Raw genomic sequence first — 21365 nt, 5'->3', positions numbered from 1 at the left:
TCTACCTCATAGATTGTAAGCTCTTTTGAGCAGGGCCCTCAGTCCCATTGTGTGAAATGACGTTCTTTGTTATGTATGTCTGTATCTGAACCCTATAAATTGTACAGCGCTGCGGAATATGTTGGCGCTATATAAATAAAATTTATTATTATTATTATTATTATTTTGATCACTTTTTATTCTACTGTATTTTCTTACTAGGTTAACTGGTGAAAAAACTGATTTGGCCATTTTGATTTGCCGCTACAGCATTCACTGTATGGGAGCTATACTTATTTTATTATGATAGTTCAGACATTTTTGGATGTGTGGACTTGACATGTTTATTTTTATGTGTTCTGTAGGGAAAAGCAGAGTCAGATTGCTGATACAATATTTCAAAATTACTTTATTAAAGTGGATTGTAAAATACACTATGACATTGAAGGTCCAAAATGGTGGCACCAATGGCTATGGTTGCACTTCACTATGGCATGTAAAGGGTTAACAGCCATGAATGTCGTCACGACTGTTTGTATCTGTAGTATATAGCCAGCATCCACCTTATATTTCAGCACAGTTAAGAAATTTCATGGGAACACAAGCTAGTTACCAGTGTATCAGTTTCTTGGTTCTTTCTTTCTAATTCTTTATAGGTCTGTTCAGATTAGACTTTCGAGCACACAGGTAGTAATGACACTTTATATCTTCTTCTTACCTATAATTACTGTATTAGCCAAAGGAGAAAACTCTAATAGTGAACTGCAAACTCTTCCGTCCAAGTGAAAGCTCATTTACTCTACTTCTAAAGAGTTTAGAGCCATCATTCTGATGGCCTGGTGGAAGTCAGAAGGTGGCGACATGAGAGTTGTGCATTCACAGCAGCAGTATTATGGGCTGATTTTATTTTATTTATTTATTTTAGGATGTGCCTGGACTCTGTGAGTACAATATTTCAGCTGACTGACTTACCCATTGAATTTCCTGACTGCTGCACTTACATTAATAATGTAGACAAGTTTACACAGCTTCCAATGATTCAATATCATATGTTGCATTAATCATACAATTTTCCTTTGTTTGCTCAGTGTAACATATTTGAACATGACACATTAATAAACATGAATATAGAAAGAAAGTATCTGAACCTCTCGATCATGTCCTTGGGATAGTTCCCACATTCGAGAGCTTCCCATTTCCCGCCTCCCCACTTTGTAGATGGTTGATCTTTCTTCTGAATTGGAGCTGATGTCTCAGCTTGTCTGTGTAGCAATGGTGTAAGCGTATAATGAAAGTTCATTTTGCCAATTCGTCATCTCTACTTATATAGTATAGGTGTGTGTCACAGTTTGTTGAAAATATATTTACAGATCGTAGTTAGAGATGAGCGAACACTAAAATGTTCGAGGTTCGAAATTCGATTCGAACAGCCGCTCAATGTTCGTGTGTTCGAATGGGTTTCGAACCCCATTATAGTCTATGGGGAACAGATACTCGTTAAGGGGGAAACCCAAATCCGTGTCTGGAGGGTCACCAAGTCCATTATGACACCCCAGGAAATGATGCCAACACCTCTGGAATGACACTGGGACAGCAGGGGAAGCATGTCTGGGGGCATCTAACACACCAAAGACCCTCTATTACCCCAACATCACAGCCTAACAACTACACACTTTACACACTCAATACCACCTCTCTGACAGTAGGAAAACACCTTGAAACATGTGTATTTGGCACTTGCAGTGAGGAGAGCTTGTCACCAGCAGTGAATTTGGCCCTTGTAGTAAGTTGAGGTTGGCACCAACATTTGTTTTGAAAATCAGGGTGGATTGAGCCTCTAACCAGCAGAGTTTGGGCAAATTCATGGTGGAGGGAGCCTCTAAACACCCCAGTTTGGGCAAATTCATGGTGGAGGGAGCCTCTAAAAACCCCAGTTTGGACCAATTCATGGTGGAGGGAGCCTCTAACCAGCCCAGTGTGGGCAAATTCATGGTGGAGGGAGCCTCTAAAAAACCCAGTTTGGACCAATTCATGGTGGAGGGAGCCTCTAACCAGCCCAGTTTGGGCAAATTCATGGTGGAGGGAGCCTCTAAAAAACCCAGTTTGGACCAATTCATGGTGGAGGGAGCCTCTAACCAGCCCAGTTTGGGCAAATTCATGGTGAAGGGAGCCTCTAAAAAACCCAGTTTGGACCAATTCATGGTGGAGGGAGCCTCTAACCAGCCCAGTTTGGGCAAATTCATGGTGGAGGGAGCCTCTAAACAGCCCAGTTTGGGCAAATTCATGGTGGAGGGAGCCTCTAAACAGCCCAGTTTGGGCAAATTCATGGTGGAGGGAGCCTCTAACCAGCCCAGTTTGGACCAATTAATGGTGGAGGGAGCCTCTAACCAGCCCAGTTTGGGCAAATTCATGGTGGAGGGAGCCTCTAAACAGCCCAGTTTGGACCAATTCATGGTGGAGGGAGCCTCTAAAAAACCCAGTTTGGACCAATTCATGGTGGAGGGAGCCTCTAAACAGCCCAGTTTGGGCAAATTCATGGTGGAGGGAGCCTCTAACCAGCCCAGTTTGGACCAATTAATGGTGGAGGGAGCCGCTAAACAGCCCAGTTTGGACCAATTCATGGTGGAGGGAGCCTCTAAAAACCCCAGTTTGGACCAATTCATGGTGGAGGGAGCCTCTAAACAGCCCAGTTTGGGCAAATTCATGGTGGAGGGAGCCTCTAACCAGCAGAGTTGGTGGAAATCAGGGTGGAGGGAGCCTCTAACCAGCAGAGTTGGGGGAAATCAGGGTGGAGGGAGCCTAGTATTAGCAGAATTGTGCAACGCTTATGGTGGATGAGTATGAGGATGCGGAGGAATTGGAGAGGTTGAGTACAGACATGGAGTTTCATGTTGGGGTGCTTTACACAGGTGGGCACAAAAATGACGGCTCTACCCAGTGGTGGTTCATTTTTATCAAAGTGAGCCGGTCGGCACTCTCAGCTGACAGACGGGTGCGCTTGTCAGTGATGATGCCACCGGCTGCACTGAACACCCTCTCAGATAGGACGCTGACGGCAGGACAGGACAGCACCTCCAAGGCATATAGGGCAAGTTCAAGCCACAGGTCCAACTTCGACACCCAATACGTGTAGGGCGCAGAGGGGTCGGAGAGGACAGGGCTGTGGTCGGAAAGGTATTCCCGCAACATGCGCCTATACTTCTCACGCCTGGTGACACTAGGACCCTCCGTGGCGGCACTTTGGCGAGGGGGTGCCATCAAGGTGTCCCAGACCTTAGACAGTGTGCCCCTCGTTTGTGTGGACCGGTGAGAACTTGGTTGCCTACTGGAGGAACTGCCCTCCCTGCCGCCAACGTCACATGCTGGAAACATCTCCATCATATTCTGCACCAATTGCCTGTGGCAAGCATTGATGCGATTGGCCCTCCCCTCTACCGGAATAAAAGACGAGATGTTGTTTTTATACCGGGGGTCAAGGATAGCAAAGATCCAGTACTGGTTGTCCTCCATGATTTTGACAATACGCTTGTCGGTTGTAAAGCACCCCAACATGAACTCAGCCATGTCTGCCACAGTGTTAGTTGGCATGACTCCTCTGGCCCCACCGGAAAGTTCAATCTCCATTTCCTCCTCATCCTCCATGTCTACCCATCCGCGCTGCAACAATGGGACGATTCGAAGTTGCCCGGAAGCCTCCTGTATCACCATCACATCATCGGACAACTCTTCTTCCTCCTCCTCCTCCTCCTCCTCCTCCATTAAACGCAGTGAAGCGGACAGATGTGTGGACCTACTCTCCAGCTGTGACGGATCGGATGCTATCCCTAACTCCTCTGTGTGATCTGAGTTATCCCTGATGTCAATCAGGGATTCTCTCAGAACACACAAGAGCGGGATTGTAAGGCTCACCATCGCATCCTCAGAGCTCACCCTCCTTGTGGACTCCTCAAAGACCCGTAGGATGTCACAAAGGTCTCTCATCCATGGCCACTCATGGATGTGAAACTGAGGCAGCTGACTTTGTGGCACCCTAGGGTTTTGTAGCTGGTATTCCATCAAAGGTCTCTGCTGCTCAACCACTCTATTCAACATCTGAAACGTTGAGTTCCAGCGTGTGGGGACGTCGCACAAAAGCCGGTGTTGTGGCACATGCAGGCGTTGCTGGAGAGATTTTAAGCTAGCAGCGGCTACTGTCGACTTGCGAAAGTGGGCGCACATGCACCGCACTTTCACCAGTAGCTCTGGAACATTGGGGTAGCTCTTTAGGAAACGTTGCACCACTAGGTTGAAGACGTGGGCCAGGCATGGAACATGTTGGAGTCCGGCAAGCTCCAGAGCTGCTACCAGGTTCCGGCCGTTATCACAAACGACCATGCCTGGGCCCAGGTGCAGCGGCTCAAACCATATTGCCGTCTCATCGAGGAGGGCATCCCTCACCTCGGAGGCAGTGTGCTGTCTGTCCCCCAAGCTGATCAGCTTCAGCACAGCCTGCTGACGTCTACCAACGCCAGTGCTGCAACGTTTCCAACTCGTAGCTGGGGTCAATCTAACAGCGGAGGAGGAGGCGGTGGCGGAGGAGGAGGCGGTGGCGGAGGAGGAGGCGGTAGAGGAGGAGGAGGAGGGGGGTGTTCTTCTCGTGTCCCTGCCAGGAATGTTAGGCGGGGAGACGAGGTACACCGGGCCAGTTTGGGAAGCAGTCCCAGCCTCAACTACATTCACCCAGTGTGCCGTCAGTGAAATGTAGCGTCCCTGTCCGCATGCACTTGTCCACGCGTCGGTGGTCAAGTGGACCTTTGTGCAAAGCGCGGAACTAAGGGCCCGCCTGATGTTGAGTGACACGTGCTGGTGCAAGGCGGGGACGGCACACCGGGAGAAGTAGTGACGGCTAGGGACGGCATAGCGAGGTGCCGCAGTTGCCATCAGGTTCAGGAAGGCGGGAGTTTCAACAAGCCGGAACGCCAACATCTCCTGGGCCAGCAGTTTAGCGATGTTGGCGTTCAAGGCTTGCGCGTGTGGGTGGTTAGCAGTGTATTTCTGCCGCCGCTCCAATGTCTGAGAGATGGTGGGTTGTTGTAAAGAAACGCCTGATGGTGCCTTTGATGGTGCAGGAGAAGGAGATAAGACAGGACCAGGGGAGGATGAGGTAGAAGTCAACAAAGTGGCGGAGGCAGATGAAGTGGTGTCCTGGCTCGTCCTCTGGAGTGCATCGCCAGCACAGTCAGCAGTGGCAGTGGCAGAGGCAGTGGCAGTGGCGTGAACGGCAGGCGGCCTTTGTCCTGCCGTTGCTGCCTGCCACTGATTCCAGTGCTTGGATTCCAAATGACGGCGCATTGAAGTGGTGGACAGGTTGCTCTTCTCAGAGCCCCTAATCAATTTCGAGAGGCAAATTGTGCAGACAACACTATATCTGTCCTCGGCGCATTCCTTGAAAAAACTCCACACCTTCGAGAAACGTGCCCTCGAGGTGGGAGTTTTTCGGGGCTGGGTACGAACTGGAACATCTTGGGAGATTCCGGGTGTGGCCTGGCTTCGCCTAAGCTGCTGACCTCTGCCTCTAGCTACCCTTTTTGGTGCTGCACCTGCCTCAACATCCACACTACTTTCCCCGCTTGACATCCCCCCTGTCCAGGTCGGGTCAGTGTCCTCATCATCCACCACTTCCTCTTCCAACTCCTGTCTCATCTCCTCCTCCCGCACAATGCGCCGGTCAACTGGATGCCCTGACGGCAACTGCGTCACATCATCGTCGATGAGGGTGGGTTGCTGGTCATCCACCACCAAATCGAACGGAGATGGAGGAGACTCTAGTGTTTGAGCATCTGGACACAGATGCTCCTCTGTTAGGTTCGTGGAATCGTGACGTGGAGAGGCAGGTTGAGGGACAATGAAAGGAGCGGAGAACAGCTCTGGGGAGCAGGGACAGTTTGGGTTATTGTTCTGTAAAGCTTCGGAATTTTGGGAGGAAGGAAGACAAGACTGTTGGGTAATAGGAGGAGAGGAGGCAGAGTCTGACTGGCTGCTGGACAATGTGCTGTAAGCGTTCTCTGACAGCCATTGCAAGACCTGTTCCTGGTTCTCGGGCCTACTAAGGTTTGTACCCTGCAGTTTAGTTAATGTGGCAAGCAACCCTGGCACTGTGGAGTGGCGCAATGCTTGCTGCCCCACAGGAGTAGGCACGGGACGCCCTGTGGCTTCACTGCTACCTTGCTCCCCAGAACCATTCCCCCGACCTCGCCCACGGCCTCGTCCACGTCCCTTTCCGGGAGCCTTGCGCATTTTGAATTCCTAGTTAGAAATTGGCACTGTATACCAGTAGTAAAAATTGTGGGTGCACGTAACCCCAATATATTCTTTGAATTACCAGTCAGAAACTGGCACTATATGGCAGTAGCAAGAAATGAGGGTATTTGTATTCCCAATATATTCTTTGAATTCCCAGTCAGACAATGGCACTGTATACCAGTAGTAAAAATTGTGGGTGCACGTAACCCCAATATATTCTTTGAATTACCAGTCAGAAACTGGCACTATATGGCAGTAGCAAGAAATGAGGGTATTTATAACCCCAATATATTCTTTGAATTCCCAGTCAGACAATGGCACTGTATACCAGTAGTAAAAATTGTGGGTGCACGTAACCCCAATATATTCTTTGAATTCCCAGTCAGACACTGGCACTATATGGCAGTAGCAAGAAATGAGGGTATTTGTATTCCCAATATATTCTTTGAATTCCCAGTCAGACAATGGCACTGTATACCAGTAGTAAAAATTGTGGGTGCACGTAACCCCAATATATTCTTTGAATTCCCAGTCAGACACTGGCACTATATGGCAGTAGCAAGAAATGAGGGTATTTGTATTCCCAATATATTCTTTGAATTCCCAGTCAGACAATGGCACTGTATACCAGTAGTAAAAATTGTGGGTGCACGTAACCCCAATATATTCTTTGAATTACCAGTCAGAAACTGGCACTATATGGCAGTAGCAAGAAATGAGGGTATTTGTATTCCCAATATATTCTTTGAATTCCCAGTCAGACAATGGCACTGTATACCAGTAGTAAAAATTGTGGGTGCACGTAACCACAATATATTCTTTGAATTACCAGTCAGAAACTGGCACTATATGGCAGTAGCAAGAAATGAGGGTATTTATAACCCCAATATATTCTTTGAATTCCCAGTCAGACAATGGCACTGTATACCAGTAGTAAAAATTGTGGGTGCACGTAACCCCAATATATTCTTTGAATTCCCAGTCAGACACTGGCACTATATGGCAGTAGCAAGAAATGAGGGTATTTGTATTCCCAATATATTCTTTGAATTCCCAGTCAGACAATGGCACTGTATACCAGTAGTAAAAATTGTGGGTGCACGTAACCCCAATATATTCTTTGAATTCCCAGTCAGACACTGGCACTATATGGCAGTAGCAAGAAATGAGGGTATTTGTATTCCCAATATATTCTTTGAATTCCCAGTCAGACAATGGCACTGTATACCAGTAGTAAAAATTGTGGGTGCACGTAACCCCAATATATTCTTTGAATTACCAGTCAGAAACTGGCACTATATGGCAGTAGCAAGAAATGAGGGTATTTGTATTCCCAATATATTCTTTGAATTCCCAGTCAGACAATGGCACTGTATACCAGTAGTAAAAATTGTGGGTGCACGTAACCCCAATATATTCTTTGAATTACCAGTCAGAAACTGGCACTATATGGCAGTAGCAAGAAATGAGGGTATTTGTATTCCCAATATATTCTTTGAATTCCCAGTCAGACAATGGCACTGTATACCAGTAGTAAAAATTGTGGGTGCACGTAACCCCAATATATTCTTTGAATTCCCAGTCAGACACTGGCACTATATGGCAGTAGCAAGAAATGAGGGTATTTGTATTCCCAATATATTCTTTGAATTCCCAGTCAGACAATGGCACTGTATACCAGTAGTAAAAATTGTGGGTGCACGTAACCCCAATATATTCTTTGAATTACCAGTCAGAAACTGGCACTATATGGCAGTAGCAAGAAATGAGGGTATTTGTATTCCCAACATATTCTTTGAATTCCCAGTCAGACAATGGCACTGTATACCAGTAGTAAAAATTGTGGGTGCACGTAACCCCAATATATTCTTTGAATTACCAGTCAGAAACTGGCACTATATGGCAGTAGCAAGAAATGAGGGTATTTATAACCCCAATATATTCTTTGAATTCCCAGTCAGACAATGGCACTGTATACCAGTAGTAAAAATTGTGGGTGCACGTAACCCCAATATATTCTTTGAATTCCCAGTCAGACACTGGCACTATATGGCAGTAGCAAGAAATGAGGGTATTTATAACCCCAATATATTCTTTGAATTCCCAGTCAGACAATGGCACTGTATACCAGTAGTAAAAATTGTGGGTGCACGTAACCCCAATGTATTCTTTGAATTACCAGTCAGAAACTGGCACTATATGGCAGTAGCAAGAAATGAGGGTATTTGTATTCCCAATATATTCTTTGAATTCCCAGTTAGACAATGGCACTGTATACCAGTAGTAAAAATTGTGGGTGCACGTAACCCCAATATATTCTTTGAATTCCCAGTCAGACACTGGCACTATATGGCAGTAGCAAGAAATGAGGGTATTTGTATTCCCAATATATTCTTTGAATTCCCAGTCAGACAATGGCACTGTATACCAGTAGTAAAAATTGTGGGTGCACGTAACCACAATATATTCTTTGAATTACCAGTCAGAAACTGGCACTATATGGCAGTAGCAAGAAATGAGGGTATTTATAACCCCAATATATTCTTTGAATTCCCAGTCAGACAATGGCACTGTATACCAGTAGTAAAAATTGTGGGTGCACGTAACCCCAATATATTCTTTGAATTCCCAGTCAGACACTGGCACTATATGGCAGTAGCAAGAAATGAGGGTAATTGTATTCCCAATATATTCTTTGAATTCCCAGTCAGACAATGGCACTGTATACCAGTAGTAAAAATTGTGGGTGCACGTAACCCCAATATATTCTTTGAATTCCTAGTCAGACACTGGCACTATATGGCAGTAGCAAGAAATGAGGGTATTTGTATTCCCAATATATTCTTTGAATTCCCAGTCAGACAATGGCACTGTATACCAGTAGTAAAAATTGTGGGTGCACGTAACCCCAATATATTCTTTGAATTACCAGTCAGAAACTGGCACTATATGGCAGTAGCAAGAAATGAGGGTATTTGTATTCCCAATATATTCTTTGAATTCCCAGTCAGACAATGGCACTGTATACCAGTAGTAAAAATTGTGGGTGCACGTAACCCCAATATATTCTTTGAATTCCCAGTCAGACACTGGCACTATATGGCAGTAGCAAGAAATGAGGGTATTTGTATTCCCAATATATTCTTTGAATTCCCAGTCAGACAATGGCACTGTATACCAGTAGTAAAAATTGTGGGTGCACGTAACCCCAATATATTCTTTGAATTACCAGTCAGAAACTGGCACTATATGGCAGTAGCAAGAAATGAGGGTATTTATAACCCCAATATATTCTTTGAATTCCCAGTCAGACAATGGCACTGTATACCAGTAGTAAAAATTGTGGGTGTATATAGCCCCAATTCTATTGCTAGGGGACTTGCAGGGTATTTCTGGGGTGAAGGTGGGGGGGCACACCGTTGGAACGGGTATCGGGGTATATATCGGGTATACGGGAATACACTGACAGTGTATTCCATTCAGGATCCTGGGAAAGCTGGGTTGCGGCGATTGAGCCCGTCAGTGCCACGTTACACTGACAAGCTTCTCCCTGGAATTTAGCTCTTACAAGAGCTGTTGGTTGTCTTCTCCTTCCTATCCTAGCCTGTCCCTGCCTACCCAGAATCTAAGCCCTAGCTAGCTGGACGGAAACCTCCGTCCTCGGTGAATTGCAAGCTCAGAATGACGCGAACCTGGGCGGCGCTGTTCTTTTAAATTAGAGGTCACATGTTTTCGGCAGCCAATGGGTTTTGCCTACTTTTCTCAACGTCACCGGTGTCGTAGTTCCTGTCCCACCTACCCTGCGCTGTTATTGGAGCAAAAAAGGCGCCAGGGAAGGTGGGAGGGGAATCGAGTAATGGTGCACTTTACCACGCGGTGTTCGATTCGATTCGAACATGCCGAACAGCCTAATATCCGATCGAACATGAGTTCGATAGAACACTGTTTGCTCATCTCTAATCGTAGTATACCCCTATGTGTCCGTCTGTAGTTGCACCGCATAGATACTTTTAACTAGGGTGACAATAGCAGTTTTGTCTTATATTTGAGGACACATGCTGTTCATTGGTCAGTCTGATCATTGCGGTACTAGGGAATGTCCAGATATATCCTATACAGATAACTTCGTATTTGCTTCTGTGATCTAGGTTTTCTCCCTGGGCTTAAGGCATATCCAGACATTTTTTTCTGTTTATGGATTTCTCACAATGTTTTCAACAGGTACAAAGGTTAATCCTATCTGTATTACTTGGTTTGAGTGTTTGCTCATTCATACTACTGCTGAAGGGGGGATAGGTTCATGTATGTTAGTAGAGTGGGGTAGTACGGTAGTTATGCAATACACGAAAACCACTAATCTATAGGAAATGCCATAATGTTATCATGAGTGAATAACCCCGCTACTGATGAAAACATGTTGGATACTGGCCAATTGCAACACAGCCCCATTCAAGTGATCCTGACATGGCAGGAGATGGCATCCATGGGGCCTTGGGACAACTGCTCTCTCTCAAGCTTTTAAACTCCAGAGAACTATTTGAAGGTTTCCAATACTTGTCTTCTTGCTGAAAGTTCTGCTTTACTTGGTGAATCTGTATGGCTCATTTATACTGTTGGTATAGCACATTGTGAAAAGCTGACTGTATTGTCTGTGTAACCTTGTTAGATGTCTACTGGTGGAATCCTGTTGGCTGCATGGACAGTGAGCGAGACCTCAGTGTTATATGAAGCTGCTTTCAGGCCTTTTCCTATTGTACAGATGAATGTAGCCTTTTCTCTTATGTACGCAGTTCTTTTCCTATTGACTGCCGTCTTGTTGTAGGGAGCAGCTTTATTTGTTCCTGTTTTCAGTCCTGGAATTAAAGAACCATAGAGACAGTAAATTAAAAATCACAACACACAAGGCGGACTGAAAAGGAGAATTGTTAAGATTGTGCAGCAGGTGCCGCCATGATATGGACGTCGCAGCCTGTTCCTCTGCACAGCCCAGCGTGGAAAGGGTTAACCTGCCTTGCAACAGCCGGGTGTGGGCGACTGTTTGACTGACATAGTTGTCGACCAATGGACTCTCGGGCGTGGGCAGCTGGGCTCTTTACTTGTGACCGCCCCTTGCCTATATAAGGGGGCTGGTCTGGACTCCCGGTGCTCTAAGATCAAATCACAAAACCTAATTGCTGTGCGTGCGTGTGCGCGCACGTGTACGGGTTCCAGCCTCAAGAAATGTTAGTTGGCCTAGCTAGCAATATTCCCCCAGTGATAGCAATGCCACTGTTAGTTGGGCAGCATGCTACCTTGTGTGTTTGAGTGGGGAAAATCTCTGTAGGCCTTAGCTAGCTGTGTACGTCTAAATCTGGGTTCACACAGCTAGTTGCTTTGGCAGTAGTTGCCTTGTGGTTGGGTGAAACTGCAGCACACAGGGTTTAGGCGGTCTCTGTCTACGCCAGGAGTTCTTGCTAGACAGTTTAATTGTTGTAGCGGCTGCTCTGACCTGCACAGGTGGCTCTGTGAATTTAACAGAGCAAAACTGGTTCTTTAGTTGCTGGCAGTGACTCTAACTGTCAAACAGTTTTCACACTTAGGTGTTAGCAGTCAGAGTCGGGAGGGCTCCGCAGGTTATTATTTCTTTTAGGTTTTTTTTTAATATATCCTGCTGACCGAAACAAGAATACATCACTGGGTAAAATGACTGGTACTCAAATCAGTAGGGGACTCATCGTACGTGACAAATGTCACTACGGGTAACGACACCTTAACCAGAGCCCACTGATGTGCCATGTATCCACTGAAGTCCAAAGCTGACATAAGCAGGGAGCTACTTGGCACTACGTTAGAAAACGGATTGCAGTGTGCCATCCTTCTCAATAGAACCTAATGCAGCATTTATATGAATGGTTTCTAACCAAGACATCCCCTATGAACTATTTAAAATGGGAATATATTCTTCTTTCAGTTTATTTCTGGTAGTTCTCTTGGGTTTGTATGTTTTAGTTTACTCCATATCAACCATAGTGTGCTCCACTATTTAGTCCAACAACAAATACCTATACAAAACTAAAAGTAAAATAATCAGCGCAACTTTATTATATTAATGTATGTTAAAGTACAAGGAGATAAAACTGACTGATAAGACTGAAGAGTCAAAAAAAAGTAATTCTTTACTATAGGTGACACATAGTTTTGGGTGGCTGTGTGCCCTCAGAGTTTGCAAGTACTGCTCCATTCTCTGTATTGACTGCTGACAACAGCTAATTGGGGAGGGTCCGACCTGATATATCCTTATGGTAGGTCATCAATATTTTTAACCCCTAGACGTCGCCAAGCTACCTTTTTACGTTGCCTTATCTGATGCCTGATGCTGTAGTCACGTTAATTAAAGTCACACCTATGATTTCTAGCTGCTCCTCGACAAGTGACAAGTACCAGCATCTCCATGCTGAAATGACTGTTTGGGAGTTACACTGTGATAAGGAAAGCATTTAGGACTTGTATCATCACTTATATCTACAAAATATAACGTGAAACCGTCTTTGCATTTACACTATGTGAGCAGAAGTAATTCCCTGCCACCCCCTCCCATCAAACTACTTCCTGAATGTTTGCTCAGTCTCAGCAGGGAGCCTAGCTAAATTAAAAAGAAAAATGTTTACAGCCCTCTACTATACTAAACTACTGGCTAATTTACACATGAACCAGGGGTCCAGAAAATAAAACTACAAAATGCAGGGAATAGGGGAAGGGAAAACACAGCCCAAAAGAAAAACTATTATTTTCTAATGTGAACGAAGGGTAGACTCACATCTCTTTGGTTGAGCTCAGTCGCATGGGCTCTGGATATTCCACCGACTTGGAATGTAGTCACACGAAGAAAGGAAATAAAAATGAAGTCCAGCGATTCCTTAAAAACTCTGTTTATTGGTAATTTCTTAAAAACATTCGGATGATCATGCAAGGAAATGGATGGTCTCCATAAAGAAACACTCCTGACTTGATCATCCGAATGTTTTTAAGAATTTACCAATAAACAGAGGTTTTAAGGAATCAAAAGCTCTGCTGGACTTCATTTTTTCTTCCAGAAAATAAGCCTTGATGAATATAAAACTGTATAAAACTTCATTTTTGTTGAAAAACTATATAAATGTGTAGTTCATGTGATCAAAAAAACTAGGAAAGCAAATTTTAATATGTTTACGTGCAATAGTACATATAAAAACAATTTTGTTTTAGGTAAAAGGAGCAAAATTTACTTTTTTGTGTACATTGTATACCATTCTTCTACTTCTAGCGAAAATAAATATTCAACTTATTTAACAAATAAGGCTACGGTATTCGAAATATTCATACTCGATCGAATACTACTAGCTATTCGCAGTAAATATTAGATTCAGAGCCAGCGTTGATTGGACGAATGCTATTCAGTGTATAGCATTCGGCAAATCAAGGTTCTGCAGCAGGCTCGTCCTTGCGTGTCAGGAGAGCTGGCAGCTTGCTGTTACGAGGGAGCTGACTTTTTGTCAGCGCAGCTGCAAGTGCTGTTCAGTTAAAGCGCACAGTTCCCATAGACTATAATGAGGTCCATGCACTTTAACCCCTTCCCGACATGCGCCGTAATAGTACGGCACATGTCGGGTCTGTAACTATGGCGACCGCCCGGGAGCCGGGCGGCCGCCATAGCCGCCGGGTGTCTACTGCTTTAAGCAGTAGACAACCGGCTCTAATGCCTCCGATCGGTCCCCGGACCAATCAGAGGCATTAACCCCTCCGGCGCCGCGGTCAAAGGCGCCGGAGGTGCCATTTTCCCGGCGGCACATGGGCGCCGTTATTTTGGCCGGGATCACCGGCCCCTGGAGCATGCTCCAGGGCTGACGTCCCGTTGCCATGACAGCCGGGAGACTTGTAAAGGCTCCCAGGCTTGTCTGCAAATCCTCTCTTTTGCAGGCTGGTCTATGCAGCCTGCAAAAGAAAGGATGCTTTTTTGCAATGCATTAGCATTGTAATGCATTGCATTAGTGATCAGACCCCCTGGGGTTCAACACCCCTAGGGGGTCTAATAAATGCAAAAAAAATTTTTTAAAAAAAGTAAAAAAATATATAAAAAAATATAAAAAGAATTAAAAGTTCAAATCACCCCCCTTTCCCTAGAACACATATAAAAGTAGTTAAAAACTGTGAAACATATACATGTTAAGTATCCCCGCGTCCGAAATCGCCCGCTCTACAAATCTTTAAAAATATTTTTCCGGTTCGGTAAACGCCATAGCCAGAAAAATAGTCGAAAGTGCCAAACCGCCGTTTTTTCACTGTTTGGATTCTGATAAAAATTTTAATAAAAAGTGATCAAAGCAATAACATTTCCCGAAAATGGTAGAACTAAAAAGTACACCCGGCCCCGCAAAAAAAGACGCCCTATGCATCCCCGTACACTTACGTATAAAAAAGTTACGGCTGTCAGAATATGGCGACTTTTAGAAAAAAAAAAATTTTAACACAGTTTTGGAATTTTTTTTTAGGAGTCAAAATGTAAATAAAACCATATAAATTTGGTATCCCTGGAACCGTACCGAAACACAGAATACAGGGGATATATCATTTTGTCTGCACAGTGAACGCCGTAAAACCAAAGCCCGTAAGAAAGTCGCAGAAATGCATTTTTTCTTCAAATCCACCCCATTTTGAATTTTTTCCTGCTTTCCAGTACATTATATAGAATAATTAATGGTAGCATCATGAAGAAAAATTTGTCCCGCAAAAATTAAGACCTCATATGGCTCTGGGAGCGGAGAAATAAAAAAGTTATGGGGTTTAGAAGGAGGGGAGTCAAAAACGAAAATCAAAAAATGCCATCGGCGGGAAGGGGTTAACTGCACAGCGCTCCTCCTAAACACTCTCCTTCTGCTATTCGTGGACTTAGTGACTCTCTAGTCGAATATTGGTTTCCCCTGAAACGAGCATTTTTTCCAATAGACTATAATGGAATTCGATATTCGATCGAGTAGTCGAATATTGAGGCTCTACTCGAAACGAATATTTCATTTTCGCTCATCTCTACTTGTGTCATGAAAAAAAACATAGAAAAAATTGTTGAGATATGCAAAGCCATTAAAAAGATGTTACTGTGTAGTGCATTCAAAAGTGCTAAATTTGGCCTGAGCATTGGGGCATCAACGACGCTTGGTCCTGAAAGGGTTAATTCCCTGTCATCTAATAATGATGATGATGAGCTGACTCTGCTCATTCTTTGCCAGTCTACACAGAATAGCTGTAAAGTGAGCTACAGGAAATGTCAGCCTATGCCTGCTATAGGGAATAGTGTAAGAACTAGAATATTATTATTGTTGTTGTTTTTATTATTGGCACATGTTTTGGGGGGGGGTTTTCTAATGAGCATAGTCAAAAATAAAAATACATCACTAAACATTTTAATAACAATTGAAATAATGATTTCAATTTCCAATGGATAATTGAAATGACGGTTTAAATAATAGACATATTTTCTGATGCGAATATTTGTCATTTTCTGCACCAGGTTGAAAGGATTGTGGATAAAAGGAAGAACAAGAAAGGGAAATGGGAATACCTGATCCGATGGAAAGGATATGGCAGTAGTGAAGACACCTGGGAGCCGGAGCATCACCTGCTACACTGCGAGGAATTTATTGATGAATTTAATGGACTCCACCTAACTAGAGACACCAGAGACAGGCGAGCCAAAGCTGGAAAGCAGGCAGTGGCTTCAAAGCTCTTACGAGGGACTTCTGTGGACAAAATACCACACAGGTCACCCGACACGGGGAGAGCCAGGGGGACATCACAGAAAAGGAGGAGGATGCATTCATTTCAGAAACAGAAGAAGGTGTGCACTTCCAAATATTCCCCCGGGGACAGATCTACAAAGACATTAACATACAGAACTACTCCCAGTGGACTGCAGATTATGCCACTGAACAAACCCTTGGAGAATGGGGACCCTGCTAACCACACAGAAGATATACACTTTGAGAATGGCACGGAGCAAGAAAAAAATGACCTTGAGGATGACAAAGGAAGACAAGTTTTACCAAGTGGCCTGGAAGTCCATGACTCGCCCATAGTCAATGGAATTGGTAAGGATTTTTTATATTAATAATATGTTCTATTAATAATCTGAAAAACGATGCAATTATCAGAATAGACAAAAAGAAATCCTATCTGCTCAATGTAGATGAAGATTCCAGGAACAAGTGTTACTTTTAACCCTTTTGTTTCAGTGTAGTTATGGAATGTATATAGTAAGATAATTGAAATGTGAATGTTAGCAATGATCTTACCATCACGGGTGGCTCGGATCAGTAATTGATATGGGATAGGGAATTGATGTTTGACCAAGTGTTCCTTGACCCCCATTTAAAGGGTACCTTTGTTTTCAACAAAAGTTGAAACCTCTTAAAGAGGATTTGTCACCAAGTACAAAATATTAAATGCCATGCATCATTCAATTCTAAAATTTGCATTCTTATTTTTATAATCTGTCACATATGCAAAAGATATGGCTTCTGGAACATTCTATGTAAACTAGCTCTTATTCATTAAGTGGATCGAAACATTTTGATTTTCTCATTGAAAATAATGGGTTACCGCCCACTTGGTGAATAAGAGCTATTTTATATATAATCTTCCAGGGGCCGTATTTTTTGAACGAATGTACAGATTGTAAAAATAAAAATGAAGGGACAGAGTGAAAATCGTACGGTATGTGGTATTTATTTTTTTGTATTTGGTGGCAGGTCCACTTTAAGTGGAAGCAGGTTCAGCCCCATCTCATACGGATGGAAAATCTTACGTCATCAATCAAAGACACCTTACAAGACCTGATACTATTGGATAGAATTTCAATCTACCAAGGAATAGAAGGTCCACTAGAATATTAAAGACTTGTAAAGATTGACATTCTGTATACTCCCTGACAGTGCAATCCTTCCCAAGAGAAATCTGAGCACAGTCAGTGCTCTCTGTGGCACATAGGCTGTCCTAAAACTCAGAAGATGCAGGCACTGTGAAGTGTACAGGCAGGAAAACCTGTAGAGGCTATGAAAAAAGATCTGTCACTCTCCTCCCACTTTCCTGTATTACTTTTGAACTTGTTGCTTTTTAAAGGCGGACTTGCCTTAGTAACAGGGAGTGAACAACAACTTAGGAAGGAGGGAGATACCTAGTGTCAGGAACTTTAGAAAAAGGTAAACAAAAAAACGGCTAAATCACATTGTCTATTTAATGAGACTAAGTAGTCTATAAAGTTAGAAACAATTTAAATTGAGTGACAGTTGTGCAGATTATCTTTATGGTATTGTCCGAATAGCAGTCCTATAGAAAACAGTTGAATGGCAACATTCATGTGTGAACATTGTTCTGTTTAAAGGGATTCTACCATTAAAACTTTTTTTTTTGTGTGTGTGTGTGGTTAAGACATCGGAATAGCCTTTAGAAAGGCTATTCGACTCTTACCTTTAGATGTGGTCTCTGACGTGCCGTTCCTCAGAAATACCAATTTTTACCGGTATGCAAATGAGTTCTCTCACAGCGATGGGGGCGTCCTCACCGCTGCCAGAGAAGTGTCGCCAAGCGCCGCCTCCGTCTTCGCCCACCGTGTCATGTTCAATGTCTTCTTCCGGCGCAGGCGCGTAACCTAGCAGAGCAGACTGTGCAGTCGCACAGGCCACAGGAAAATGGCCGCTAACAATACTATGCAAGCCGCCATTTTCCCGTGACCTGTGCACCTGCGCAGTCTGCTCTGCTCTGCTAGAAGTTACAAGCCTGCGCAGAACACATTGAAGATGACGCGGTGGACAAAGAAGGAGGTGGCGCTTGGAGACACTTGTCTGGCAGCAGTGGGGATGCCCTCATCGCTGTTTGAGCGCTGGGGCCTGCCCCCATCGCTGCGGGAGAATGCATTTGCATACCGGTAAAAAACGGTATTTCTAAGGAACGGCGTGGCGGAGACCACGTCTAAAGGTAAGAGACGAATAGCCTTTCTAAAGGCTATTCCAACGTCTTATCCACAAGAAAAAAAAATATATATATTGGTAGAATCCCTTTAAACAGGGACAGGAAATAACATTTCTTGTAATTGGTGGAGATCTCAGCAAAGGTAATCCCAGTAAGTAAACACTTGGCCCCTTTAATACTCTTAGCCCTAAGCAGAATCCTATTTAAAAATGGCAGCTGCAGGCAAATCCTGGTCCTGCAGTTACCCTTAGAAGCCATTGTAACCTAATGACCAATACAATGGTTTGCCAATGGGTACAAGCTGCTGAATTGTTACAAAACAGTCTTCATCCTGAGGGAGTGTTTCTACCCCTTTCCCACCAGAATAGATTTTAGTAATGAAATTATAATAGAAAATCAAACAGTTTTCTTAAAGGAATATTCCTATGAACATAACCATATTTAAATTTTTAGAGAATTAAAAGTTAAACATTTTTTTTAAATAATTTTAAAAATGTGCAGAATTTTAAATATTTTTCTTTAACCATCTAAGTGGTGATAGTGTGCTGGCTTGATCGTGTGCCAGTGGATACAACCATGAATGCAAGAATTTTGTAAGGTCTGGTACTTGTCAAAAACCCAGCCATGATTTCCTTATTGTGGACAGGTTATTAGGCAAAGACACTACATGTATGAGAAGATAACCCAACCACAATAAAGAAATCGTGGCTGGGTTTCTGACAAGTTGCAGACCATAGAAAGTTCCTGCATTTATGGCTGTAACTAGCTGCTGATAAACACAACAGATGTCCAAGATGGGAACAGAAAATCTTTAAAATGCAGCAAATTATTATTTTCAAAGCATTTAAGCATGGTTATGTTCATGGGACAAACCCTTTAATAGAGTTAAGTGATTCTTTACATGTTATATGAAAGCTAACTTTACATTGTTTTACAATGATGATGTGAAGTAATTCCCCCCAAAAAAGCACTCCCAGTGGCCATGTAGGCTAAATTCCAAAACAATAAATTGGCAAGGACATCTCCTGGGCTTCGAGTTAGACGCAAAGGTCTATTGTCAAAAGAAGGTTAACTGTTGAGTTAGGCTAGGTTCACATCTGTGTATCGGTCTCCATCATTATGGTCCAATAGAGGACCTGAATAAAGGAGGTGCCTGCCATTTTTATATTGAAATCATTGAAGAGAAAAGTCCTACGTGCAGGACAACGGAGGCTGTGGCAGATGTGAACCTAACCTTATCTTCTGTTCCCAGTGTTCCACAATAAGGCCTGCACCTACTGTGCAATTTAGGGATTGCTGCCTGGAAATTGTGGTTGGACTTCCAAACTGCAATAGAAGTGGATTCCAATTCTAAGATGGGGCAGTTTAGGGGCAGCAGATCATGTGGTTTTTGTTTTGTTTTTTAAGTTTTACCATTTTAGAGCATAGAAACCAGAGATTAATTTCAGGGAGCAATTCAATACACCACTGTACTTGGATGTGGCATATCCTTGGGATAGGCATCACCTAACCTCAGCATCGCCAGCTCTTTGCTCTGGTCACTGACTACCTGTGGTGAGAGCAGCTGTATCTGCTAAATCGCTTCCACGTTACAGCTGTATTACACAAATGTACAATGGAACTAACTGCTGGAGTCAGAAAATACTCTCACTTCAGCAGATCAACCCATAAGACATTGTGATCAATATTGATCATGGCATCTGGGTGCTTAGCAGCCCCTCCTTTCACCTCCTCGCCCCCACTCCTGTGGTGAGATCGCAGGATTCCAAGGGGTTGCCATGGCAGTCAGGCGGCCAATCAGCAGCCTCTTAGCTGTCATACATAGATGAACAATATCTACCACTTCCTCGAGCATATTCAGCTGTCACCACTGTGTTGCCGAGCACATTACACTGATAAATCACATACTTATATATTTTTGTATTTTTGTTATGTTTGTCACTTTTTGTACATTTGTAAAAAAAATAACTTTGAAGCAAATGCTAAAAACAAAGGCAGTGATTGGGTCAAAATGCTTACTATGCCCCTTAATAAATTCCTTGAGGAGTATAGCTTACAAAATGGGATCAATTCGCTGGAAATTCCAGTTTACTGGCACCACTGGGGTCTTCAAAATTATCATGACATTGAAAAACCAGCTCCTCGAAATCTACATAAAGCACAGCTCTTCTTCCCTACTAGGCCCAGCTGTGTTCCCAAACAGCAGTTTACACCCTCAGATAGGGCATTGTTGGTACCTGGGATGATAACTAAGCCCATGTTGCAGAAAAGCAGATTTTTTGTTTCGATTTTTTTTTTTGATCCAAAACCAGACTTGGGTTGAGCAGATGACACCTGAAAATCATTCCAGCAAAATCTGGAGATGAGGAGCGCCATGGTAGGGCTAGAGAAAAAATCCAACTATGTTGGAATCATTGGAAAATTATTATGAAACATTATAGTTTATTTTATTATTGCACATTCTCCCCTTTCCCAAGTGTTTAACAACTATTAAAAAAAATTAAAAAAAAAATAAAAACCTTTTTAAGCTGAGTTTAGAACATGGTTCTAAATAATAGTTAGAAAGAACTACAATTCTTAAAGGGGCTCTATCAGCAAAATCATGCTGATAGAGCCCCACATATGCGTGAATAGCCTTTAAAAAGGCTATTCAGGCACCGTAAATGTTATATTAAACTACCCCCCGTTTTAAAATAAAACCCTAAAAAAGAATGTGATCTACTTACGCATCGTGCACGCTGGGCGGGCATTCAGGGTGTGTCGTCTTCTTCATCCATGCCTCTTCTTTCTCCGATGTCCTCCGGTCCCGTCCTCCTCCGGCGCTCGCGAACTGACATTGATATAAAAAAATGGCCTGGGCGCATGCGCAGTAGCATGCGGCTTCTACTACGGCTACTGCGCATGTGCCCAGGCCATTTTTTTTAAAATCAATGTCAGTTCGCGAGCGCCGGAGGAGGATGGGACCCAAGGACATTGGAGGAAGAGGAGGCGTGGATGAAGAAGACGGCGCACCCTGAATGCCCGCCCGGCGTGCACGATGCGTAAGTAGATCACATTCTTTTTTAGGGTATTATTTTAAAACGGGGGGGGGGGGGGGTATTTTAATATAACATTTACCTTTTTAA

The 21365-nt window shown here is 43.6% G+C and overlaps 1 protein-coding gene across 1 annotated transcript in view; it reads left to right on the top strand.

The window, feature by feature from the left end:
• The window catches only part of CDYL2 (chromodomain Y like 2), a 74958-nt gene that overhangs the window by 41214 nt on the left and 12379 nt on the right, over positions 1 to 21365 (top strand). The window contains exon 2 of the mRNA XM_075281915.1: positions 15785 to 16361. Within this exon, the coding sequence (XP_075138016.1) occupies positions 15785 to 16361 (577 nt within the window). The remainder of the gene's footprint in view (positions 1 to 15784; positions 16362 to 21365) is intronic.

Source organism: Leptodactylus fuscus, chromosome 7, assembly GCF_031893055.1.
Source record: "Leptodactylus fuscus isolate aLepFus1 chromosome 7, aLepFus1.hap2, whole genome shotgun sequence".
NCBI lineage: Eukaryota > Metazoa > Chordata > Amphibia > Anura > Leptodactylidae > Leptodactylus > Leptodactylus fuscus.
Note: the sequence above shows the minus strand (reverse complement) of the source record. Positions and strands in the feature narration are given on the sequence as shown.